The sequence below is a fragment of the Micropterus salmoides genome, unplaced genomic scaffold (assembly GCF_014851395.1).
Source record: "Micropterus salmoides isolate LMB-PRFRI ecotype aquatic unplaced genomic scaffold, ASM1485139v1 Ms_hic_scaffold_21, whole genome shotgun sequence".
In the NCBI taxonomy this organism is placed as follows: domain Eukaryota; kingdom Metazoa; phylum Chordata; class Actinopteri; order Centrarchiformes; family Centrarchidae; genus Micropterus; species Micropterus salmoides.
Genome location: NW_024041262.1, coordinates 23,711,675 through 23,739,487, shown reverse-complemented (window position 1 = coordinate 23,739,487; position 27,813 = coordinate 23,711,675). Strand labels below are relative to the sequence as shown.

The 27,813-nt window shown below is 40.3% G+C and overlaps 1 protein-coding gene across 3 annotated transcripts in view; it reads right to left on the bottom strand.

Moving 5' to 3' along the window:
• The window catches only part of zgc:114120 (uncharacterized protein LOC619267 homolog), a 132,054-nt gene that overhangs the window by 53,113 nt on the left and 51,128 nt on the right, over positions 1-27,813 (bottom strand). For 2 of the 3 annotated variants that reach the window (XM_038735966.1, XM_038735965.1), the window contains exon 2: positions 15,532-15,839. In XM_038735966.1, coding sequence (XP_038591894.1) covers positions 15,532-15,816 — 285 coding nt within the window. In that variant the 5' untranslated portion in view covers positions 15,817-15,839. Of the gene's footprint in view, positions 1-10,157; positions 10,511-15,531; positions 15,840-27,813 lie in introns of those variants that run through there. The other variant, XM_038735967.1, reaches the window with a different exon arrangement.

Here is a 27,813-nt window from a genome sequence, read left to right as displayed (position 1 = left end):
AAAAACAAAACAAAACCAGCAATGTGTTTATGTGATTAATCTGTTTATTATTTTCTCGATTAATCGCTTAGTTGTTCTATCTATAAAATGTCAGAAAATGGGGAAACATGTCGATCAGTGTTTCTCAAAGCCCAAGATGGCGTCCTGAACTGTCTTGTTTTTGTCCACAACCCAAAAGATATTCAGTTTACCATCAGAGGGGAGGAAAAAAAAACCAAAACAGAAAATATTCACATTTACAAAGCTGGAATCGGATAATTATTGCTGAGCGGGGTGATTTGAGCCTGTGTGAAAGTTGAGCCACCTCTTGTTTCTCGGCAACCATAGACAAAATTGGTCATGTGACCGCACATTTTTGAAGAGTTAACCATTTTACTCTTCCTGTAGTGGAGAGAGGCCCATGGAATAAGTGATGAGCACATTTAAGATCAAAACTCATATGCATGTGAAAGCACTAAGCTTTAGGAATATGAGGCTATACTGTTAGCATGACTTTACCCTTAAACTGCTGGATGACAAAATTTTGTTGAAATGGCATGGATGGGGTAATTTGAGCCAAAAGACCTGGGGGAAGTTGAGCCAGATATTTGACTGTAATTTTACATTGCATTTTTATGCATCAGTGAAATGATGTGACATTAAGCATTTTAGACCAGAAACCATCATGTCATGCTTCTATAAATGGAAGACAGACAGGCTTCAACTCCTCTTGTGAGTTTGGAGGAGAGAGGTACAAAAATGGGAAGTCCATACATCAGTTTCTGTTTTATTCACAATACTCTGACTTATCCAACCCTGTCTGCAGCTCTATGTTAAGTTAATTTGACATACCTCTTACCTCAAAAAAACAGCTGGTTGCTGGCTTTTAGCAAAAGCTACTCAAAAGGAGGAAATGATGAATTTGTTGGTGACTATTTCCAGCTGCGGATTAATCCACATGTGGTGCTCTAATGAGTACTTACAGCATCAGGAAGGTGTACGTAGGACAGAGTCAAAATAAACTACATAAACTACAGTGTGTGTGTTTGTGGTGATGACATGTCACACAGTGCAGCAGTGAGGCTCACTGACGGGTTTTTAATAGTTTTTGGACAACAATGTGGCTCTGTGTCTCAGAGGAAGAAGATGTACCAGGCTTGGATCCACATACAGTCCTAGTCAGTAGGATTGACTGTAGTTTTGTACACTTACAAACTACGAAGAGGAGCAGGATGTGTTGCTTAATAAGTTGCTCATGCAGTAGAAAGCTGATCAGGCTCCACTGATATGATGAAGCTTCTCCCATTTCTTTTGTGAATGCTTTTGCATACTCAGTTATGTAGTTATCTTCATCAGTTAACTGCTCATTAGTTCTTGTGAACTGAATGTGCCCTTCAGCAGCATCCTGAAGCCCTTTTCACACTTTACGGTCGGTAGGTGAGGGGAATCTTAAAGGAGGCTTTTATTATACTGCATTTCCAGCCCTATGCTGTAGTTCTGTGACTCCCCTATGGCAGGTTTGCATGATTCAAAGTTCAAATAAAAATAAAATAAACATTTCTATCTTATACTGGCACTTCATGCAGGCTGTCATTTCGGCCTCTGTCTGAAACAGGCTGTAGATGCTCCCGTCTCTCAGACATTTTGTACATGTCTGTATCTCTCATCCACCTCCGATATGTACATAATAATATTAATTTTACTCCTGCATCCTTTGCACTCTACTCACTGCACTATTGTCCCAATCTGTGTATATTGTTTTTGTTTATAGTGCGTATATATGTGTTTTCTATACTGTAGCCTGTGTGTGATTTTATTATTGCGTTGTAAGTAAGCACATCGTGAGCAATGAGTCAAATTCCTCGTATGTGTACACATACCTGGCAAATAAAGCTGATTCTCATTCTGATAATAGGGTCCTGTGACAGCAGTTTGCTTCAGCCCTTTCCTGTTTCACCACAACAGATCCATAAAGAAATGTTGTTCCCAGTTTGGAGTGGATGAACTTGACTGATCTGCACAGAGCCCTGACCTCAAACGCTGACTGTTAACCAGACCTGATCCCCAAACATCAATGCTGGACCTCACTGAAGCCGTTATGGCTGAATGGCAGCAAATCCCTGCAGCCATGTTCCAACATCTGGTGGAACCAGAAGAGTGAATCTTGCACGTTTTCTCCTGAATGAAAGCGATTACATGTAAAACCTAATGAAGCAAAATAATTTCCACTCATCTTTGACTGATGGTTGTTAAATGTGCTGAATCAGAAAATAGATCTAAACACAAGGTCTTTGCATTCCTCAGTTGAAAATATTTTTGAAGTCCTGACACAACCGTAAAAGAAAAAAGGTATAAAAGAGATAGAATGGATGTGCTGTACTCCAAGAGAAGTAACCTTGTGTGGCCTATACACGGCTCCTTTATCCTGGTATCAGATATTTATCTTAGTTTCCTCTGCCAAGGAGGAAGCAAGGTACATTCATGCTTTTGTGGACTACTGAACTCGCTGCAATAAAAAATGTCATTGCATCCAGAGATCGCCTTCAGCACGTGTCTTCTGATGCAGATCCAGATGAGTTATAAAAAGACTAATGGTGCAGACGCTCTGGATCCTTTGATGGAGGTCAAGTCGACAGATCCTATTTCTTTTCTATGGAGAGCAGGTGCGTGATGGATACGAGTTAACTGACTGCTGTATCTGAATTTGCAACACGACTCACCCTCAACTTGATGCAAATGTGCAAACCGTGCAGGCAGTGCTGATCAAATATGAATTAAGATCCTGTTACAGCATTGCCTATTTCTAACCTCCAATGTTTTAAAAAACATATTTTAATGTACTGCTCTAATATGAGAACGTTTCTGAACCGGTCGCCATTTTTAAACCATGCTGCGTCCTCGCCGGATTCTGTGTGTCTGCACAATAAGAGCCTACAGCCACACTAGCTGCTCTGATGCTGCAACGTCAACATGCTACAATATGCTCACAATGCTAATGCTAACATGCAGATGCGCAGCAATATGTTCAGCATGTTAGCTTAGCTTGTTAGCGTGCTAACATTAGCTAAAAGCAACAAAGTACACCTGAGGCTGCTGGGAATGACAGTATTTTTTAAAGCTATTTAATCATAATCGTACTGGACAAAATTAAAAATATATATAGCTGGGCAACGTTAACATTTTTTAAACGTGATTAATTGCATGATTTTCTTGCGATTAATCGGAATTAATCACTTTGTTACGCGTAAAATTAAATCTGTGCGTGTGTTCACTCGCACAGACTTTACTCTGTTAAAAACTTGAAATGACGTTACAAGTGGTGGTCGATATTTTACAAGCACAGACCAGGTAATGTTAAAGCAACATTGAACACAGGCTGCAGATGTTGGTTTTGGCTGTTTGAGTTGTTTGATAGGCTGCGTCATTAACAAGCAAGCTGCTCACCTGCTGCCGTCATAACATCGTGGGTGGAAAAATATGGAAAATAGATGACAGCGTAGTCTGCTGAAGCCTCCCTCCGCTGCTCGTTTGGGTGGGTGATTTGCAGGCTGATCAACATCCCGCCCTTCCTGTGACCCATGAGGGTTTGACAGGATGTGTATTCAGAGCCAGTGAGCAACAGACTTTCAAACTAATAAAATAAAAACTGCGTTTACGTGCGCTAATATAATTGTCGGCGTTAATGCAATAGTAACATGTTAACGTGCCCATATAATATATATATATATATATATATATATGCACACCTAGAGAGAGAGCTACCCGGTCAAGATGTAGAACTGCTGCTGTAGATAAAAAGCAAAGAGATGTGAAAATGGGGACTCTGACGTCAGAACCAAATTTTTTGGCAATCCATCCAATAGTTGAGATTTTTCACTCTGGACTGTGATTGGCTGACAAACTGATATTGCCATTCATTTAGGCAAAAAATCTTTCCATTATTAAAATACAAATTTAGATAATTGCGAAAGAGATCTCCAACTGTTCTACAGATTCAGCTCGTTTTAGTCAAAATGCGTCCATTTGGTCCTTGATGTTTGAGCAGCAAGAAGAGACTGAATGTAATATGCAGTCATTACAGCTGACACGGACATTACAGATTCTACAGTTAAAGGTTCATTGTCGACAGCTGTAAATACTCATCACAGCAGGTATGATAATAATTTAATCATTTAGTGCAAGAGCTAAAATACTAAACTAGCCTGGTATTGACTAATTTCAATATATTGTGTTTTCTGTCTGTAGTTCTCAGCCTCAAAAGAGGCAACAGTGATCTTAAAACTCATGAATTAATCCCACATGATGGCACAGCATTCGCTCCTGGGCGATAATGGCATGTCAGCTTCTGTACACAAATGTTGTTGTCAGTATAAATGTTTTTAGAGAAGTCATGGTTGATCAGGGACTTTAATTGTAAATGTGAACAGAACATGCAGTGTGTTGCAGCCTAACAACAGATGTCTCTACAGTGTTTGAATGATTTCAGGCCTCTGTTAGAGGTTGACTCAACAGTAATCAAATGTTGTACAGACCTCATCACAGCCAATTTGACTCTGAGTGGAGTCTGATGTTGTATACTAACACGTAATGGAAAATAACAGTTAAAAGGAATAAACTAAGAGGCACCATGAGCTTATCGGTGGGATTTGGAAAATGTCATTCCCTCATGTTTAGACAGACAAGTGAAAGGACAGTTTAAGTTCCCCCGGGGATTATTACAACTAGAGACCAGATTATTACAAAGAAACTTCTGAACCTGACTCGTCACGTTTACAGGGAATAACTCAACTTTGATTCTCCAGCCAAACATCCGCAAACTTAAACACTTTAACCAACAGAATCGGTAATACGAAACTCAAAGGGCCCCATCTTACCCCCGGTATGCACGTCATTGCTAGTTTCCGACCGACGCAGTTGTTGTTTTCACCCTCAGCGCAAATAGCAAATCTGTGCACCCATGGGAGCGGGGGTCTTAAAATGAGTTGTGTTTCAGGCACAGAAAGCGATAACACCATTGACCAACAAGACCAACATCTCAAGTCACTGGCACAGGATTTTCCTGCTACTTAAAGGGTGCGTTATTGAGATGGAGCAGTTATATCTCTTTATATATATGTGATTAATAGTGGGTGGGTGAAAAGAGTCTCCCCATTACGAGAGACGCTGTGTGCATTCATGCATGAGGAACGATCGATCGATTAGTTGTTAACAATTAAATGAATTGTCAGCTATTTTGAGAATTGATTCATCAGTTTGAGTAATTTATAAGATTATCTGATTCCAGCTTCATAAATGTGAATATTCTCTGGTTTTCTATGACAGTAAACGTTTAAACATTTGGGTTGAGGACAAAACAAGATATTTTAGGAAGTCATCTTTTCAACATTTTATAGACCAAACAACTAATCGAATAATTGAGAAAACAGATTAACAGATTATGAAAATAATTTAGTTGCAGCAGCGTAATTCCATTGATTATTGAAATCTCCCGACGCTCTGACAGGATCGGTCAAAATGCACCAACAGCAGCCACTCTAATCATTAGAGTATATCGTTAAAGAAAACACTCATACATCAGTACCCAATAAGGAAATCACCCGGATGAGAGAGATGTGACCCACAACCAGTTCATCATAATTTATAATAATAATGCCGCGCAGTGAGGATACAGAGACGTTTAATTAAAGAGGGGAGCGTCCAGTTGGCAGTGTAGCTCGTACACGTCACTGATGAACCACAGAACTGTAGTGTAAGACCCCTTTGCACCTTCCTCTGCGCCCAGATTATACGCCCTAAATGTACTTGTGCCGTGCACTTTAGACCGTGTGCTATAGATCATTTAAATAGGGCTCATAATGTCAAAAGAAAACAACTGTTCTGCACTTCCAAACACATTCACAGCGGGTTGTTTAATGTTTGCAACCTACCTTTTCACCCTCAGCACCTCTTTGGTTGCCATGTCTAGAGCACAGAAGTCTACAAATCTACAAATAACTGCCACAACAAACAATTTCCAACAACCTTAGTGAGAGTGAGTGAGCACCGCTTCGACTCTGCAGCATCAACGCTTTACTTTAAACACTGACTTCCACCTTTGAGGAACTTAAAGTAACTCTGAGCACAGGTGTGTTAATATTGTCTGAGTCTAAATTCCCTCACATATGGTGAGAGAGCTTTAGAAAAGGCAAATTCCCTTAATAATTTAACTAAAGGTGTAGGTGGAACTTGTTGTATGTTTGAGCAGCTGCTCTGGGAGCCGCCTGGATTCTGGAGAATATTTTCTCTGCTCTCGCCCCAAAATCTCAGTTGCAACTTTTGAAATTCATCTCACTTCATTTTGAATACGGAGTGAAGGAAGCTGAGTAGAAGAAACAGGGTTTGGGAAAGAAGCACCAACAGGCCCGTGGGCTGCTGTGACCCAGATTTCAGAGCTCTGTGTGGTTTGTAGGCTTCTGTCCAAGCTCAGTGACCAAAACGGCACAATCATACCTGATCTGATGCCACCCTGCCTCCGTCAGCTGCATCGCAACCAAAGAAAACAATTTACCATCTCCTGTCCAATTTAATCAAACATTTAAAATCTACGCAGCTAGATTCTGCATCGCAAATGATGATTTTTTCATATTTTGCATAATAGTGGGGTTGACACACAGAACTACATCAGCAAATACTATTTACACAAGTGTTTAACTTTTATTTTGAGAATCTATTCTACTAAGATCACATATCATGTAGCACATAGAGCATTTTATTTACATTTATTAATTTAGCTGACGCTTTTTTCCCCCCAAAGCGACTTACAATTGTTATATGTGTCAGAGGTCGCATTGGCGGATGTGCCGCTGTGGGAATCGAATACAGATCGTCTTCTTCATCGCCACCCCGTACATCAGACATTTAGGTCTCGAGATGTGTGACATCCTTGTTCAGAAGATCTACAACCCACTGCGAACACGTGTTTCGTCCTAAACTCAATACACGCCCGTATGGATAAACTTCAAGGATATGAATGGAAAGATCGTTTACATTTCTCTTGCCACTTTCAATACAGTTTCAAAACATACAGTTCAGCCTTTATCATTACCAAATCTTCAAATATAGGCCCTTCTTGACACAAACTCAGAAAAAAGAACTTTTAATACCATTTCCTTCCCATCTTAACATTTACAGTATTTTCAGACTATCATAGTATTTAACATATTTTCTGTGTGAGCTTTTGTAATAATTCTGTCTCTTGCATGGAAAACACTACAGAAAGGCAAAGTGGTTTATCTTAAGAGAATTTAAAGTTAGGAGAGAAAGACGAATTCAAACAGTAGCCATATTTCCATCTAGGTATGAAAATTTCATATCACGATTATAGTGACCAAAATTATCACGGTTATCAGTATTATCACGGTGTTGTAAAAATGTGCCGGAAAAGATTAAAATGTACTGATACACACACACTGAAACCATTTCAACAAGTAGAAGACTCTGTAGCGTTTCTAGATGATGCTGGTTGGTTGACTAAACTGCGTAACGTGTTATGTGCAGCGGACGAATAGACTCTGCCGACACACGACGCACACAGCAGCAGAACAACGTGTAGCGTTTTAACAAGAGCAGCAACACTGAGAGCTTCAGTTTACAAGCTGTTAGCAAGTCAGACAGACAAACCAAAGCTAAAAGTTAAATCACCCTGGGTTCACTATGAGGTCATTTTCTTCAATCAAGTTTCCCTCAGCACTCTCATAAAAACTAAAATACGACTGGACTTCAGAGTGACTGAAAAATCTCCGCCGTGTTGTCATTGACCCAAACAAACCGACGATGCATTCTGCGCTTGCGCGCCTGCTTCTGGGAAACACTGGACAGTGTTTGCCGTGAGATTATAATAGCGCGGTTAACCGTACGTGGTTACCACGGTAATTAAAATGTGTACGGTAATAATAACTGTCTGGAATTTTACCATGGTTTACCGTTGAACCGGTAATCGTTTCATCCCCATTTCCATCTAACTGTCAAGCAAGTTTTAAGCCGTCTTTTGAAATTTTGCAAAATAGAAAAAAGAAAATGTGAAATCTGGTTTGGAGCGAATAAACCAGGCATAGTTAAGTCAGAAGCTGACATTACACGTGGCTGTAATAAACAAGAATATGGGAAACAAAACCTGTCGCATGGACCTCAGAAAAAGGGAGAGAGGAATTAGTTTCAAGCGGACCAGGTGCTATCAGCCACGTCTCCGTGCGTTATCAGGCAAGACGCTGACAGCGGAAACAGCTGATCAGACGCGAGTTACATGTTCACTATGTCAGAACTTATTCGGCAAAAATGTTTCCATCCCCCATTTAGTGCATTAACTCTTTTTCAACAAAGGCAAAAACCACTTCAAGCGAGTGCTGTTTTTTTGCGGCCATTTTGTCGTTTCCAACAACCTTTTCTAATGCGCATTAAAAAAACGTTGATGGAAACACAGCTATTGTCAATTTCTTTGCTGAGGTGTATGTGTGCTGCCATTTTGTCCTTGTTCTCCACTTCAGTGTCTTTTATTTGGTCTTATTTACAATTACAATGACACTCAAACTATGGTTTGCAGATGACCTTTTGCATACGAGGTGGCAAACCTGAAGCACGTCGCTCTCCAGGCTTGCTGTCAGCAAAGTGCACTGGAGCTTAACCATTAAACCAACAACAACAAAAAGCCAGTGGAAACTTCCTATATTATTCCTTCTAGTAAATTTTGTTCTGTTAATGTTGACCATGTTTACTGTATCTGCTGAAACTACTGGATACATTTGGTGCGAGCTAGCAAATTAAAATTTACTTTCTCAGTTCTTAGAGTCTCCATTTTAATGTTTAATTTTTTTTTTCTCAAGGTGTTTCTCCTCGTTAGAAGGGATTTTGTACGCTTGTAGAAGATGAATGCATCAAGATGAATAAATTAACATCCTCATGTTCTAACTTCACATGCTGTCAAGAGATTTAGGAAAAGATTTTGATGGTCATGTTTCCGCGCCGTGTCTGAACTCTTCATCTTGGCAGACAGATCGTTTGCCTTCATCAAACCTTTGCAATGAATAAACGGCCCACTTGCATTCATTTCTCACCAGTCGACTTTCCTGCCTTATCCTTGAGTGATAATGCAGTCAAAGATGAAGAGCTAACAACCTCTCTAACCTCCAGCTGACCTTATGTTTCCAACTTTGACACCCTTCCATGCGGTGGCTTCATAATTTCACAACTGGGAAATAGGTGTTAATATTAACACCCTTCTCACAGGTGCTAGTCAGAATTATTGTGACAAACAGTGGATAATTGTGAAGTCAAGCACCCAGTGTGTTATAATCCCTCTCTCTCTCTTACCATTCACACAGAGCTGTGCGCTGTGTAATCACCCACTCGCCTGGTTTATTCACCTTAAATTGAAATGGCAAAAATCTACCGCTAAGTCACTCCACAAATAATTTAATGCACCAACAAGCGGACATTTTTTGGAACATAAAACCTGTCTCATCTGACACAAACAGGCCCCCTATGCACCGTGACTCAGTGATTACTGCCTGCAATATTTCTCAATCACTTGAGCTGAAATCCCACGGCGCTCGTATGCACAGAGAGACACAGAGCTTAAGGGAGATGATGGCGAGAAAGACGGGACGGAGAGACAGGAAAGAAAAAGAGAGGGATGAGCAGAGAGACATGCGTGCCTGACCTGCATGCCAAGTAGCCATTTTTGTACCCACCCTCTCCCTCTCCCCCCCACCCCCAACCTCACTCACAGTCCGCCTTGCTTCCTCTCAAACCAAACACACAATAACACATGTGCACTCACTCATACACTAATACACACTTGTGTTTGTGCTTGCATTCACATCCACACATGAACGCACATCACTGCGACACACCTGGGCAACACCTGCCTGCTGGGGGAGCAAATGGACCCTCCCCTAAAAACACATGCACTTACTCATACACTCGCATTGATCAGGAAGGGAGGAGAAGACGGACTGTGCGCTCCTCCGGTCTACCGGTCAACATGCGTCCATGTACAATAAAAAGACACACACTCCTGCACTTTACATCACTCCATCATCATTCATGCAGCAACAGAAGCGTCACACACTCGCGGCGAGCACCACAGAGGAATGCCGAAATGTCTCCGCTGAGGATGCAAGGACGGGGTTAGAGAGAGTTACCGTTGCTACTTAATGAGTACGTCGGCCGCCTGGCGCATCCTCCCGCTCTTCACGCCTCCCTCTTCCTCCTCCCCTCTCTCCATTTTTTTTTTTCTCCACTGCGGCTCTGTGTCTTTCCCGCGCCCTGAGGATCCACCAGAGTCCCCCTCGCTGGTACCCGTAGTAGCGCCTAAGAGGCAGTTAGCATTTCTTCCTGCCCCTCCTCCTCCTCCTCTTCCTCCTCTCTCTCTCTCTGTCTGTCACTCTCTCTCACCCCTCGTCCCTGCTGACAAACGATAAAAAGAACCTCCCTCCTTCCTTCGCCGTCTCTCCTCTTGTCGCTTGTTCTCTCTCCTGCTGCTGTTGCCTCTCACTCAGTACAGCGTGTGCCTCCTTCCAAAGCCCAAGCATTGCCAACCATATGATATCACTCAGTTGCCTTATATGGGAAACGGTGGGTTACCATAACGACAGCAGACTCCACCTGTTTCGCCATCTCTCCCCCCTTCCTCTCCCTCCCTCTCTCTCTCTGTCTTGGTCCACCTTTTCCACCAGGAGATGGTGTGGTTTGGGTAAATAGACACATGAAAGAGCAAAGAGTGGGTGGAGAGGAAGGAGGAGCTGGACGGGTGAGATGAGAACAGACGGAGACGTGATGGACAGGAGCTGACGGAGGAATAAGAAGGGATAGAGGTTTAACATTTAAGAGGATCTATTGACAGAAATGCAATTTAATACACATAACTAAGATTTCTGTGGTGTATTGACAGTTTCATGTCACGTGACATGGTCAGGGCTGCAGACTAACTTTTTTGACCTCCGTCCCGGAACCGTCCTGAAAAACAATTTGAACCATCCTGAAGTTAACGTATAGCGCCCCAAAATCAAAATGTTGTTTCTTTACTTTATTATCCTCTATAGTTGTTGGTGACATAATAAATGATTATAAAAATTGATAAAATAAATATTTATTTTGCTTAATTCAAACAAAAAGATTTATAAACAAAACTGAAAAGTCATCTGTCGGGGTACCTTTTTACCTCGATGATAAATTTAATTTCAACTCCTGCAGCTTTTCTGCTCATGTTCAAAACTTTCTGCACATTCAGAATCTCACATATCTGTGTTCTCTGACATGTCCAGAAGAAAATCGTAATATTATGAGACCAGCGTCATTATTTCATGAGAATTCATAATCTTTTTTAAAAGTCTACCTGACCGATACTCTGCTGTGCTCCCCTACAGACTGTACTGAATGAGACAAGTGCACTTCATCAGAGGTAGAAACTGAAACTTCTCAGCGCAAATCCTCACATTAACGTCTGCAGCTCCGATAAAGTGCAGCTCACAGTATCAGAGCCAGATTGTGCTTCAGGTTTTAGATGTTTATAATGCAAAACTCTTACTTTACGATCACGCCGTATGCCGAGTTTCATCTACTGGGTGGAGATGATTCTCGCCGCTAGTCGACGTTATCAGAATATTGATTTGTTTTTCACTGCGTGACAAGATTGATGAGTGACGCTTAACGCTTAGCGCTATTGAGAGGTCACCAAACCGTTTGTGACTGAGAGGACAGATGGACCTGTACCGCGGGAACAGGTGAGCAGCCGGCCTCCTGTGTGAGTTCGGCGTGACTGTAGTAACAGCGTGAGAAGACAGCCTCCGTTGTAGTCAGCGCTCGGTCGGTTCAGTTTGTCATTTGCTAAACGTAATAAATAAACACATAAGCCTACACAATCCCTTTCGTCCTAATGGAGGACCACACCTACTATTTAGCATCAAGAGTAGACAGAGCGTGTCGGCCACCGTAGCTTTTCCTGCACGCTTGGAGCGGAGACTGATGGTGCATTCATGTGGTGCTGGAATAATCTGAATCTTTGTTTCCTCCTTAAATCTTTATTGCAAATAGAAAAAATTAAAGAATACATGGGACATAAAGAAGTATACAGGACTTTGATTCGTGCAAAATCACGTATTGCATTTACATATTTTGTGTATGTGTAATATGGTTATAACGGTTAGTTTGCTGTCCATGTAGAGTGAACTAGTTGTCTGCGTGTTGTTTATACGCTCTGATAATGTTAATCCAACACATCTTTGTAGTAGCGTCCATTTTGATTCCAGCCTAAGTCTCTCTGCTTCCGGTGGACCACCATGGGACCTTACTCTGCAAAAATGTGTACAGTAGTCAGTGGCAAGACACAACTAATTTTGATCCCATTTGAATTGAATTACACACACACACGATAGTCAATTTAAACTATATATATCTAAGCCAAGAAAGTCGCAGTTTGAGGTATAAGACTGAAAATACATCATTACAAAGACCACAAACGCGAAAGTCACATATATGACGGCGTAACTTTCTCTCTCAGTGACTGAAGCCAAGTCAAAGAACTTACTTGAGGAACTTACATGATGTGATACAATGACAGAGAGTCGTTGGATTAAACACATCAGGTGAGATATATTTTCTGCGTGGAACATAGCTAAGTTAGCAGCTACCAAGCAATAAACGTTAGCTAGCATTACCATGCTTATATGTTGGTGGTATATAGTGTGCGAGACGAGAGATGTAGTTCATTAAACGGTTTTCACACAAAACTACATGTGACTTTACTGTTTTACAAACTGACAAACTGCAGCTTTCTTGACCAAACGAGGAGCACATGAATGCACCGTGAGCAGCCGGTTGCAATTCGCAACCCTCACCACTAGATGCCACTAAAACTTACATACTGAAGCTTTAAAGATACGGTTACTGAGAGTTATGTGAAAAGTGTGATGTTGATCTCTTGTTAGGAACGGAGTCAGGACGTGGTTAGCATAGCTTAGCATAAAAACTGGAGGCAGGTGAAAGAGCTAGCCTGGGTCTGGCCTAAAACAAGGAATACCCTTACTAACACCTCTAAAGCTTGTTAATTTACATGTAGTCTCATTTATCGTATGTAAAAATGATCAAATCAGTCAAGGTATTGATAAATTTATAGCAAATCACTACATAGTAAAAAGATCTGCTCTTAGAGATAGCTCACAAAAGACTCCACAAAGATTAAATCTTAATTAAATCCTTCAAATCAAACACAAAGAAAAAGGAGGTTGGACAGAGGTGAAGAGCTGCAGCAACACAGCGTGGGTTTGAGCAGGGGGCCTCACCTCAAAAATGTTATGTAACGATTCTTAAATGGGCACATTTCTTTGACAAACATAAGAAACATGAAGTGAACTGCTTGTAGCTACTTGAAACTGAAGTCAACGGGGCAGACACGTCTAGTTGCTGACTGGTGAGGGTAAAATAACAGCCCCACCTAGACAACAGCTACCAACACAGGGTCAGACTGAACAATGAAAACAAAATGGCAAATGAGTAACTGACTAACCTCCCTACACGGGACCATAGCTGGAGATATTAAACAGAGGAATTCAGGATAAATGTGTCACAAAATGACGGATTAAACAAGTGAGACACAACATGTAGTGAACCTTAGGGGTGTTGGAAGGCGTATTCATTCACTCCGGACAGTTCCCCCTGCCTCCAGTCTTAATGCTAAGCTAGGCTAAACACGTCCTGACTCCAGCTCTGTAATAAAACACACAGACATGTTGAACTTTCCCTCTGAGCTACAGACAGAAGCCGAAGCAGGCGGCTCTGTTTTGACCATCTGTCACAGGTATCAAGTCAGAGCATATGGTGATTGATGGCAGAATGAAAGGGAGAACAAAGCGAGTAGAGAGAGAGAGAGAGAGAGAGAGAGAGAGAGAGAGAGAGAGAGAGAGAGAGAGAGAGAGAGAGAGAGAGAGAGAGAGAGAGAGAGAGAGAGAGAGAGAGAGAGAGAGAGAGAGAGAGAGAGAGAGAGAGAGAGAGAGGTTTGATGGAGCGGGGAGTTTAATATTTCACCTTCTGACATTTTCTCACAAATACCTTTCTGCATATTCTCCTGCCGAATCAGATGATAACCACTTAAAAAGTGGCCGTTACTGACCCAGCAAGCTGGTTGTAAAAATGCCTGCACTGTGTGTGCCTTAAGCCCCAGAGGCATCTCGCCACATAATGCACCCGTGTGGGTTTCTGAGCTCACCGATGTGCTGTTATTATCTCCCAGGAAGAAAATGTTCACATGTGGAAATAGAAAGCACTCAGAGAGCTCATACCTGCCCCCGGGGCTGCACTCAAATCCCTACATTTGTTACTGTGTAGAAATCTGGATCTGCATTAAAATACATACAGTTATAGACAATTATGGAATATGTATTTTCACATTCAAGAGCTGCAGTAGTTCAGGAGACGATAGCACAGCATTTTCACAACGTTAATTTTTTAAATCCTGGATACTCACTAAAACTAACTTTACTCTAAATGTCTGACATCTGATAATTAAGTTTAAATATCCTGCTACGACGGTACTTATCCATTAAAATGCTGCACAAGTTTCTTATCCGCGTGTATATGAGTGGGAATTGTCTGTTAAGGTATTACTTCATTACAATATGGATATATTTGAGCTGTGACGATTAATTGATAAGTTGTCAACTATCAGATTAATCGCCTATTTTGATAATCAATTAATCATTCAGAGCAATTTATTTTTTTACAGAAAAATGAATAGATTCTCTGATTAAACTTCCCAAATATGAATATCTTCTGGTTTCTCAGTCCACTGGAGCAGTTGGGGTTATGGGCACCTCAGTGGTGGTAAATTTGCTTTATTTTCCTATTTACTCACTTAGTGCTGCAGCAGAAGGGCGCTGTGTCATGCCAACAATTTACAAAACTTACAAGATAAGCAGAGTTTGTGTCTGGGTGGGTGCATTTTGTTGAAACATGTTTTCATAAAGTCAGTGCGCTCATCAATGTCAAGCGAGAGAGCTCATGTGGACGAGCCAGAATATGGACAGAAGTGTGGACGTGATATAAAAACTCTCTGATCATCAAGTCTAATGTTCGTCTACCGTTCTGTGGTTTATCAGTGTCTGAACTTTAGCAGACTGGAGTCTGTTCAGTGACTGACAGACTGTCAGCACCCCGACTGTGACCGACTTCCAGCGTCCCTGATGAACGGTTGTGATTACAAATTTGAAAAAATAGAATAAAAATATCTTTAACCCTTAAGATAGATTCATCATTTCTATGGACTAAAAGTCATTGTTTTATTCGATGGCTTTCTGCGCTGACATTTCTGGCAGTTGTTCCCTCAAAAAAATGACTTGTCTGACTAAATGGTTGATGGCCTGCTAAGCAGGAATGCGGGTTGCAGAGAGAAACATATACATACATCTGTTGCAATACTTCCTCCTGTGTAACAATGTTCACCTGTATTGCCCCTGTTAAATAACACGTGCATATTTTAAAACTTGTTTTAGAGGCATCTTTCCTCATGACTTTTCCTCATACCTGTCGTCCAGGAGGAGCGGAGCCCTGCGACACGCTGCCAGGGCTGTTGGAAAACTTGTTTTTCTGGAGATCCATGAGGGCGTCTCGCTGGCGTTCGATGTCCGCCTTGTGGATGCTATTCAAAGCCTCCAGACTCTTGGCGGCCACAGAGTTGTGCCGGCGGTCCAGCGAGGACGACGTGAACCCCCCGTTGGTGTTGTCGGGGAACCGCCGGGCCCCGCGGCCGCCACCGGCAGCCAGGGTGTGGTAATCCCGCGGGAACTCGGCATCACCGGCAGAGATCATGGGACCCTTTCTCTTCTCTCGACCTGCAGCAAGGGGGTTTGTCGGGGGGAGGATTTACAGAGGTGAGAAAGTGAAGGAGTGAGACTTTAGATTTGTTTGGTTACGGCATCATATCATCATGATAAAATGGTAAATTATTGGCATTTATAGAGCAGTTTTGACAATCTGTAAATATTTAAGTACAGCCAACGTTTATATAAAACATAACCATAAGTTTGCAGACTGACTTCCTGCTTTCCAGGTAGACAGTGACTAAAACAGCGTACATGTAGTCAAGCTGATAGACCCGGTAAAAAATAAATCTGGTGGTGAGATTATTTTGTTAACTGCTATTTCCAAGGTCAAGAATTGTTTTAAGCAAACAAGAAAAACAAAATCATGCAGAGGCTCAGAAATAAAGACAATTTGAAAATCTACAATTCAATCATAACTCTAACCACCCACTTTATTATTGTATTTTACGTGTTCTTGTGAAATGCTTTTATAGATATGTATAAGTACTGTTGTTCCTGTATTTTACGTAGCTATGATTACACCTGCCCAGGGGCCACAGTCAAATCAGCCAAGCTGGCACATTTACAGAAATGTTTATTACTGTGCACTGTCCCTGTAACTTTAAAGTGTATAAATAAAATAAATGTATTCTTTATTATTTGTCATTGTTACATTTACATTCAGAATCAATTCCACAAACGACAGACTGAGATCTTTAAATACAAGTCACAACCAAATTCAAATTGTTTCATAACCACGTTTCTGTTTCTTTTGGATTTGATTCTGTGACCAAGCAGGCCATCGATGCTTTCTGAGCTAATTTGCTCCAGATGTTGGCGCATCCCTGACATTTTCTGTGTGGAACTGCTATGACTCACAACAATTTAACATTTACAAATTGTTCATTGTAATGGGTTCCTCATATCAGTAGATTTCAAGTCCCTGCAAGTTAATTATCACAGCTTAGTGAAATCTGCCTGAAAGGTGGAGATCAATCTAAAAGCAATAATCTAAAGTATATGTGGTCTAATAGTCAACAGGCAAAAGCGTGGATAACCACATGTGTTGAAGGGCTTTAAATAGCTCATTAAACTGTAAGTAAGTGAGACGGTTTGAGCCAGTATCACAGCAAGTACACACTGTATTATGTATACACACAGTTGTTAAAGCAGGGGCAGGCAAAGCTGGAAAACTAGCAAGAGACTTTGAAAATATCCAACTGAAAAAAATCAGAGAGTGGATGCAGGTAGGCAGGATCAGACCGAATGAAATGACTGGCCGTGCTTGTTATCGTCCTGCAAGAGCCACACATCCGGGATGTTTTCAGAGCATTGGATTTATCAATTGCTGTCGGGATGTAAAGAGAATTTTAGCAAATAAAACAAAAAATGCAACTGAAATAAGTCACCTAGCCCCGCTTTAATAGGTTAGACCTTGAGGCATGTCGAGAGAGCAGCAGCGGGTGTTAATGCGAGGACTAACAATCCTCCAGCACCAACATCCACGTGCTGATTTTGTCCTTGAGCAACCTGCACAGTATATTAATGTCTAGAAGAAACACTTTTTTTCCCCTCTGTTTGTCTCTTTTTTTCTCCCTAAACACGAACACACAGACCTATTGTTCATTACACAAACACATGAGAAAACACCAAAAAACACAAAACACACCTCTAGCATTCAGGAGCCCTGGTGAAAACAGCTGCAACATCTGTCTATTCCAACAACTGCAACTGTCCTGGGAAACCTGAGGCACGAAAAAAACTGATGCACAGCGGCGTCCCGTGGTATTATATGACAGCAGAAGTGTCTCACATTTGTGTCAAAATCAGTCAAGGAGAAGTGACAAAGATGGAAATTATGTCTTCTTGTATATGAGCGGATTTAGTGCCCTCTTGTGACCAGTGGTGCATAAAACACTGCCGACTTGGTGAAAGTTATCAGTTACAGTTAGTAAACAAAGTAAACTGTTTACTTTTCACTATGTCAAAGATACTGTTGTGTATACACAGAATACATGAATGAAAAAATGAAAAAATAAATCACTTAAATATGCTCTGACGGACTCTAAGAACGCTAAACTAATCTAAATTTGATATATAGGCTGTGTGAACAATAGGGAGGCAACAGCAACTGGAAATTAATAGACAAAACTGGAAACAGAACAAACGCATGAGGTCAATTTCAAATGTAAATATGTAGAAACTAAAAACTTTCCAGACCCTTTCTCCTTGACTGTGTCCTGTAAACAGAGCAGACCTGATGTATCTTAATAGACTCTGTATACTGGCTGTGTACAAAAAGCTTCTTACAAACTATAAATTACTAGACCTGTAGAGTTTCAGCAGACAGAGTCTATACATTATTGATCTGCGCTATGAGGTCCTCTTATTGGGCTGCTGGGCAACAAGGCGCACTGAAGCAAGACCTTAAACTTCATTAGCTCGCAGTTAAGAAACTTTGTGATGCATTCAGCTACAGACTACAGAAACTGATTCTACCGTTAGGTAGAAGGTCACAGTATAGATTATATTTTCACTATACATTTATCTAAGCCAGCATGTAATAACACCACACTGCAGAAACAGTATCTGTGTTATTGCCACAGACATATTATCTAGTGAGAAACTTGCATTTTCACATAAAACTTATGTTTACTAACAGCAGGATTGTCTGTTTGGTTTCAGACTGGGGAAGTCACGAGAACGGACACTTCAAGTCAATGCCAAAACTCTGAGAACATGCCGGTACTCGTTTTTCTACGTACCGAAAGTACCGTAGGTAAAAGGGATCCAACACATTGAAGATGGCAACAAGTGCAGCTGCAGCGACAGTTCCTCCGTGGTGAAATCAAGTGAGGTTAGTTTAATATTTAACAGTCGTCGGTTGTTGTGGCAATTATCTTCAACAGCTCCGTCTCAATCTCAAAACACTGCCAATATAGATAGTGACCCCCCTTAAACATTTCACACCTGTGAGATTCTAACAAAAAGTTAGGATAATTAATTTAAGCACATTACAAGGCTGTAATTTCAACATCTTGTTAGTTTCTGAATATACCGACGTTAAATCACCTCTCATCTGTCCTGGACATCCTCTCATTACTTTCTCAGCCGTTAGTTGTTCTTTGTAATGTTCAAATGTTTTATTAAAGGAGTGTATATTAAAGTACATGAAATTTTTCTCTTTTACCATGGTATCAATGTGGACACATGGGAATCATGGCTTCTTCACCCAAAATAACTGCGGTATTTTTAAAAGGTAGGGTAGGAAACATTGGAGAATTAGCAAGCGAAAGCTAGATTTTAAAAAGGCTTTCAGGCTTCCCTCCGAAACCACTCCCCAAAAACGAGAATGGATGCAGCTAAGACAGCCAATCATTTTATCCGCGCCATGCTTAATACAGTCTTGCGACAGCCACAGATACCGGATTACTGTGTCAGAGCATCTGAATTACTGATTGCATTTCAACAAATGACAAAAAAAATTGCTTACACTGTCTTTAAAGGTGAGTGGAGCATATTCTCTAACAAGTACACCCTTGATAAGCTTAAGTTCATGTAATTTCTTCATGAAAAACATCCATTTCATTTTGATTAGTTCCTGAGAATCTGAAGTGCTTCTCCTCGAGGGGATTCAGCTCAACAACAGCAGTATTTGTAGCTGTAAATTGTCTAGGAGGACATGTTTGAGTTGGTCCCAGATGTAAATCAGCAGCGTGCCGGTGTGTAGCCATGGTAGGGGAACAAAGTGTTATAAAACAAAAGGGGGGGGGGGGGGGGGGGGGGGATGCGGAGGGAACATCTAGACAAGAGCTTGTCACTTTAATTTATGTGGAGCCTTGAGACAACCCCTACCATGGGGGTTGTGATGGGGGGTATGTGGGACAACGAGATGCTATATTTTACCAGAAGAAACACTGCTGGTCATCTGCTGCAATTTACTGCACAGGTCTTCTTAAAAACAACTGTGCCCCGTACGACCCAGCGTTTCTGCCTAATGATATGTTGCTGACTGGCAGGATTATGAATGCCTTTTTCCATCTTTTACATATTCAGTTTTCTGGTCAAAGGTTTTTTAATATTTGTCTTCATTTACACTTAGTATTAGCAGGATATGATGTGTGATATTTGTCTGAGTCTTCAGTATGTTTTTCACCAAGATGGAAATTATGACAATTACTTTTTATTATTGTAAAATTATTTTAGCCCATCTAGCTTTTCTATTGCTGCTTTTGGCTTATTTTATGTAGGTCTTTTAACGGTTACTGACAGTGTATTAGTTGGTGTTATTTCCTTGTAATTTGGTACTACTCGCTGAGACAGACAATTATTTGAATAAAAGTAGTTCATAAGCAGCTGTTTAAGCAATTCACTTAATAGAATTGATCCATTGAATTCTAATCAAACATTTTTTCATCCTTAATTTATTGGAAATGTTATTCTTCATCTACATTAAATTGTATGTTTGCTGGTAGAGAAATTTAAAATGTTTGCACGTTCACTTCGTGTACTTTCATCGCTCAGTTAGCATAATGTAATCAGAATGAATTCCTTGGAAATGTACTTAACTTTGTCTCTATTTTACTTGTAATTAGAGGTAAATTACTTGATTTTTTCCATGAAACTTTTAGTAATTGACGGACCCAGAAAACAAAGTGTTACCTGTCTCAGGTGTTTTTGTGATATGTGATTTTACAGCATGTTTACAGCATATTTTCGAGCATGAAGATGTTGTTGTTTCCTTATAAGACTTTAACAGTCGATTACATTACATTTTCCATTTAGTTTTACTTGCATATTTATTTCTATTCCATTGTAATCCACTAATCTAATATGTGTATTCATCTAGAGGCAAATACTGTACACATAATTTATTACTTAAATCATGACATTACTAATGCATGTAAAACCAGCTCTGATCAATTTTTTCTTAACTGTACCATGTCATTATTGCTCCTGGTGGTAGTTAATGGGCTGCCACCTCCTCCCAGTTTGCTCCTGGCAGCGCTACCAGTCCAGCTGATGAATTGAGCTTTCATTGTCTTACTTTCCTCATTGTTGAATTTTTAACTAAGATGTTTGTCGCTATTAGGAAGATGTCATATTTCAGCTTCACTCACATGCATGTAGGCACTTTTAAACATTAATACTCTGCTGCAAACACATACAGTATATAAGCCCACAAGGAATATTATTACCTTACTTGTGAGGGCTATCTTGTAACTTTATTCAGATGTTAACAACTAAACCTAAACTTACGCTCAATTATGTTGACCATATCATACCAAAGCCTGTAACACAATCTATTTTGATATCTAATATATAAAATAAATGTTTACTCTTTGGTTCTGGGTTCCAATATTTCAAGCTAGGGCAAAAAGGATTAATCGAGAAACTCGAATACCTTGATTACTAAAAATTACTACTAAAGCACTGATGCTTTTTAGTAATAACTTTAGTAATCTATGTAACTATAAACAGCGCAGTGTTTCGCACGGACGATAATTACTGTTGCAAAACCTGCTTACGCTGTGGACAAGTGAAGGTGACGTGATTTGATGGTGCGGATTTTAAAGTGGAGGAAAAGAAAGCGTCCAAAGCATGAGATAACTTCAAGCTAAAAGAAAAAAAAAAAAACAACTCTGTACAGTGCGTCTAAAGCATCCAAAGAGCGGACCCCAAACAAGCTAACATTAGCATTCAACGTAAATCATGATTGCTAGTTGAGATGAAGGCTAGCAAAAGTAAGGCCCAATTCTGAAAATGTGTGTTTGTTGTTGTTCTCCAACTGGTTAGTCTGTTAGTTTGGGTTGTAACGTTACCGTGATATGACTAACACAGCTGATCCCGGTACTGGGGGCGCCAAGCAAAAGTTTTTCTAATCCGATTATGTGATGAAATAATCGATAGCTGCAGGCCGTTTTCAAACACAGAATAAAATGTGTGTTTGTCCTTCTCACACACACTAAACTGTGCCATGCTGGTCTATCCACATAACTTATTATTCTGTGTTCATTACAGTTGAGGGGAGGCTAAAAACCAAGTGAGTGATTGTCATTGTGCCGCTGATACCATATTTCAACTGTCCGGGACACATTCCAAAAAGGCTGCTCAAGGCCACGTCCAAACATTTCTCATTACAAGGCTGTAAGTGTGTATGTGTGTGTGTGTTGGTAGTACAACTTTGGCCACTGATGGCCAGAGACTGACAGAGGCCATTTGTTAAGTTTTATGGTTTCATCGAGCTGAGGTCCAATAATTTGTACTTGTCTGTGACTCGCTCAAAGGTACTCCAAATTATTTTCTTCCCATTTGATTTGGAAGCTGTGGTTTGTTGGAGTTCGCCCGCAGGAGCAGAGTACACATGGACTTTGGGAAATCTCAGCAAGGCAACATGCAGCTGCTGCAGGGTTGCTACTTTAAATTCATTTAAATGTACTGGATTTAGTGCTGACATAATGTTGATCAACAGAACGGAAACATTTTGTTGAACTATGATAATCAATTAATCCATTTTGTGATGTTTGAAGCATAAAATGCAGGAGGATTTGCTGCTTTTTTATGTTTTACATGATTATGTAAGTCATATTTTAAACTGAATATATTCAGGTTTTGGACTGTTGACCAGACCAAATGAGAAACTTGAATCGTTGAATCTCCTGACATCGTCGCATTAAAGGAGACCTATTAAACTGCTTTTCCAGTCCTATATTGTAGTTCTGTGACGCCGGTGTGGCAGCTTTGCATGATTCAAAGTTCAAAAAATTATTATTTTCTCATGTAGGCCTTCATTTCAGCCTCTGTCTGAAACAAGCTGTAGATGCTCCTGTCACTTTAAGGCCCCCCCTCTCAAAGCCCACTGTGTTCTGATTGGCCAAGACCTGAAGCATGTTACCAGGGTGTTGTTGTTGCTGGGCGTAACAGGCAGACTGAGCGTTGCCATGCAGTTAGTGTTGGAGCAAATGACCATATATGGAACTCCGTCTGGCTCGGTATTACGTAGAACTGAGCCGTTGGTAGAAAAAGCTGTTCTAAACAGAGCGTTCAGAACAGGAGGGAACCTGAGAGAACATCCAACATTATAACACTGTAGATAAGTCATAAAATGTGGAAAAGCATAATAGGTCTCCTTTAACTGATAATGAAAATTTTGCTTTAGCCTAATTGTGTTCGACAGTAAATTAACCTGTAATTGCCACTGAAACATTTCACTGGAATTAAAGTCCTGGTTTAAAACAGCACCAGCATTTAAAATAATGAAATGTTGCGGCACAATCAATTCATGCCTATGAAATGAGCCGTGGCTAGCGTATTAGCTTGACATACTGACAGTAAACGAAGAGCAGGAGAGGTTAAAATGAAGGAAGTTATTGTTAATGTTATTGTAGCTTATTAGCTGTGTTGCACCATCCACTTTTCTTTAAACGCTGCTGTCAGATTATAAACGGTTCAACAAAAGAGGAATGACAGTTATGACAGTTATGACTGTGGTAGTAATGAGTCTTCAACAAACCGTCCTATTAGCTGGCACAGTGCAGAGAAAACAGAAAGAAGCTTGGAGAGCTATTGTTACTGACGAGCATTACCATGTTCCCAGCTGGTTAGCATGTTAGCAATTAGCTTACTAGCAAGAGATGTTCACTACTGAGTAGTCACTAATGTGCTTAGATTCAACAAATAAAAGAAATTTTACTGTTATATTGATATTGGAGTCAGTCTCAAAATCTCTGTATCAGTCAGGATATATACACTCCACCCACAACTGCAATATTTAGTCTTCAATATTCTTCGTCTGCTTATTAATACCATTAATAAATTCATGTCCTAAATGTTAAATAGTATTTTTCCAATAACTTCCTCCCTTCTGTCCAGCCCTGACCACTTAGCCCATTTCTCTCGGCCATCTTTGCCTCTGACCCATTAATTTATTAATGTATTCATAATCTCAATCATACTCAAAGTTGCAGCCGGTGGAAGGATGCCAACGGCTGACTTCACCTCTCACTCTGTCTTTCTTTCTCTCCTTCTCCGTCAGAAATCTCTCTATTCATCAGAGACCATTAATTACGAAGGGAGGCACTGTGGCAGGAATGAGTGAAAGGAAAAAAAAAAAAATGGTGCTCCTCCATCCACAAATTATAATATCCATCTCTCCAGGGCACTTGAAAATTAAAATAAAACCCAAACAAGATCTGAACGCCAACGCCGAGCGGGCTATATTTGGAACAAGGTCTGCCTTTTGCTGAATACAAAATTTCTCCAAACTGTTGCCGGCAGGGAGGCATTCAAGATCACAGCGAACTGGCGAGCAGCTACGCTTAAAAAGAGGTGGTGATTGGCTCATATTTCAAACCCCATATTAACCTGTATTAAAAAACAGACTGTTCCTTCCCTTTAGGCAACATGTGCATTAGCCTCTCCTACATTTAACTATTCTCAGAGGTCTCTCAGGCATAGATTTGTAATTCCAGTAATCATTAGTTGTAAAATTTGTAGTATTCCTGCTGTGGGAGAACACAGTGTGTACCATGTTGTACAATGATGCCAATTTAACAACTCTGAGGTGTGGAAGCCTCCACCGGTTTCTTTGACCTCCACTTCAATTTTCACTTCTTAGAGCGCTTCATAATTCATTCACAGCCGGCAGATTGATAAAAAAGTTATAGGGTGTCTCAAAATACCAGAGTGTCATTTCTAAAATATCTCCCGACATGAGATGCAGCTCAGAGCTGACATCCAGACTACCAAAGCCCGTCCTGCTTTGTCCGGCTCAAGAGCACAACGTCAGCCGCAGTGTAAACAGGCCTGAAGGACACTCGACATGTTGTCTGAGGAAAGCCTCGGGCAACGTTGGATCTGACCGAGCACGGATCGAGGGGAGGAGAAAGAGCGAGGCAAGACGTTTGGGAAAAAGACAGAGCAAGAATGAAAGTTTAATCATGAGACAAAATATTTTAACCCATTTTAAGATTCAGTCCCGAGTGTCTACATACATTTGAAGGGTTCAAATGGCCAGCAGTTGCCTTCAGAAGTCATCAGACAGCTTGTTTTATCCAAATAACACAGTTTACTGTCACATAAATTCTTACGACAGAGGCTGAGAACAAGGGATGTTTGGCATTAATTGAATTATTCTAATGATCAATTGAATATAAAATGTTTAAATATTAGTTTTCTGTCCATTGACTAATGTTGTCAGCTCTAATACACTAACTTTAACTCAGATGTTTAGCCAGACCAGTTTTACCATGGTAGCTACCCCTTCAAATATCAGCTCGTTTGTCTGAACATGTACAATGACAATATTGCGCTATGAAATTATGCACAATAAGAGGATTTTAGTGTATTGCCCAGTTGTAGCGAGTTCTGTTCTGGATTCAGTTTGAGGTTTGCTGTGATAACTAAACAAATTTTTTCTTACTCTGTTGTATTAGCAGAGAACCATTTACTGCACGAGATATTAAAGTTGTAGGATTCTTGGTTTAGCAGATGCTGATTGTTGCTTTCACCGTTGAAATTACATTGGCGGTGACAGATTGTATCAGCGGTAGATAATTCAGTTTTAAATCCATGAATAACTTTTCAAAAAGGCAGAAATAACCCTTGGCTAGTGTCTAATCGTCACACTCTTGCTGGAGTCTATTCTCAGCAGAGGATCCCAATTACAATACAAAAACAGAAAACCAAGATTGCATCAATATCAAACTGCGAATATCACTGCACTAATAAATCACAACAAAATAAAGTAAAACTGTTTTCACAGCTCAACAACTCCGACAGAATTTCGACTCTGTGGTGAAACGAACTTCAAGAAATAGAATCTCTCAGTTAAACTTTCAGGTACCGATAGGCCGATTAATTAGGCTGATATCTGGCATTTCAAAATAATCGACACTGCTGATACCTGCGCTAACGAGGGCAACAAACGAAGCACGTCAGCCGACACATCCTTGTCAGTGAGCTGCTGTGGAACAATGTCATCGCTCCTTCTGAGTTTTGGGAAGGTGGTGAAAAAAGATGTCCTCAGACACCATCTACTTTCTAAAACTCGTTTCTCCTAAATGACAGCACATCTAATCTAACGCCATTACTGGCTAGCGTAAAATATATGTTGTTATACTATACAAACCCAGTTTAAAAACTAATTAAAAATTAACTGAAATTGAAAACAAAAAGTCAAAACAAAATAAAAATCTAAAACTAATGAAAAATAACCTTGGTTGTCTGCACCCTTTACTTCAACAGGCACATATTTAACTAACACTTTATATCTTAAGCTGCTCGTCTCGTCTTCAGGTTGTATCTAAAAGGTTGGGATCCTCATTCGGTCTGCCATTAAAGCTGCAGATTTTCCATCTTCTCAGCAAACAAACGCAGATTACAGGCGTCAACTGAATCTTTTGAGTTTCTAGTTATTTTTTTAAGCTTAAGTGTATTTGATAAGGATTTAGATTCAATAAATAGATTCAATACTGGGTTCAGAGTATTTATGTAAAGACTACCACACCCTGCATGTGTGTGTGTGCATCCCAGAAACATCACTGCACCATGGAAACGTAATGTCCTCTCCTCTGCTGGGAAAGCATGCCCAGTTCATCTCTCCGCCTCTCTCCTCCCACGCCTCTATGCGCCCCCCCCCCCACCCCTCCCTTTTCTACCCAGAAAGCATAGTGTGTATAACCACCACTACCTCTTACTGTGTCACATCATATGAATTTCAATAAGAGCGCTAATTACAGCATAAATATTCGGCTTGCCCGTGGTTAAAATCCTATGCTTGGAGAAGACATGCATGTATACAGCATTAGCATGAATCACAGGGGAGTGATTGAGATGACAGAATGGTGTAAAAACATAAAATGTCTGATCCTATAGGAATAAACATACAAAAAATAAAATAAAATGACCATCACAATACTAAGTTTCAATATTATTTCCCATCTTCATTGGCACACAAGTAAGTAGAGTATTTTTATGTTTTAATGTTTCTAATTGTTGAAATCAGCAACAACAACAAAGTGAGAGAAAAGCTGAAAAGTATAAAGGAGGGAGAACAGAAAAGGCCGTTAACTTGGGAGATATATTATTTTGTCAGTGTACAGCCACAAAAGTACAAGAAGAAACAACAGTATACACACCACCTCAGATCTTACACAACTTAAATCAGAATTTAAGGGTAAAGCAGTGAGCCTTTAAAGGGTAACTACACCCAAGCTGAGCTTGTTAGTGCACAAACATTTGCCAATTAACACTAACACAAAGCACAGCTGAGGCTTATATCAGTTATTTAATCCTAAAACCAAAGGACACAGTGAAATTTTAACCTGATCATGGCGCTAAATGAAGGAGCAAAGCAATTCATCCTCAGGGGACGAAGAGTGTGTATACCACACTTCATGGCAGTCTATTTAAAATGTGCAGACAGATTCAGTCTGATTACACTGACACCGACTCCTCCAGGTGAAAGAAAAGACCAAAAATGAGCTGCTGCAGAACTGTGATGGACAAGCCAACCAAAGTGAACATAACCTGGAGGGCTCACTGCGGCCAGCGTCCCAGAGGGAACAGCCAGGATTTAGTAAGTATATCTATATCCATCCATTTGAACTTCTATTTATCACTCACCACTGATAAAATAAAACAATACTAGTCAATATTATTTTAACAGATGAGCACATCTGGCTCAGTGAGCAGTAGAGATGAAACCAACAATCATTTTCATTATCGATTAATTTAGAAAATAACTGACAGATTAATCAATTAGGTACAGAAAATTGTGAAAAGTGTCGATTGGTGTTTCCTTATATTTTTCCACTGTTTTATGTAGGTAAATATTATTGTCTTAAATGCACTACAAGGGAGCTTTCTGCATAATTACGCAAATACACCTGGAAATGACTAGAGCTGGACTAGAGCCATTTTCAATTATGTGATTTGATTATTCGCGCGCCTGACCTCTGCCAACAGCAGTGAACGCAACGCTCCCGTTCACATCAAAGGGAAA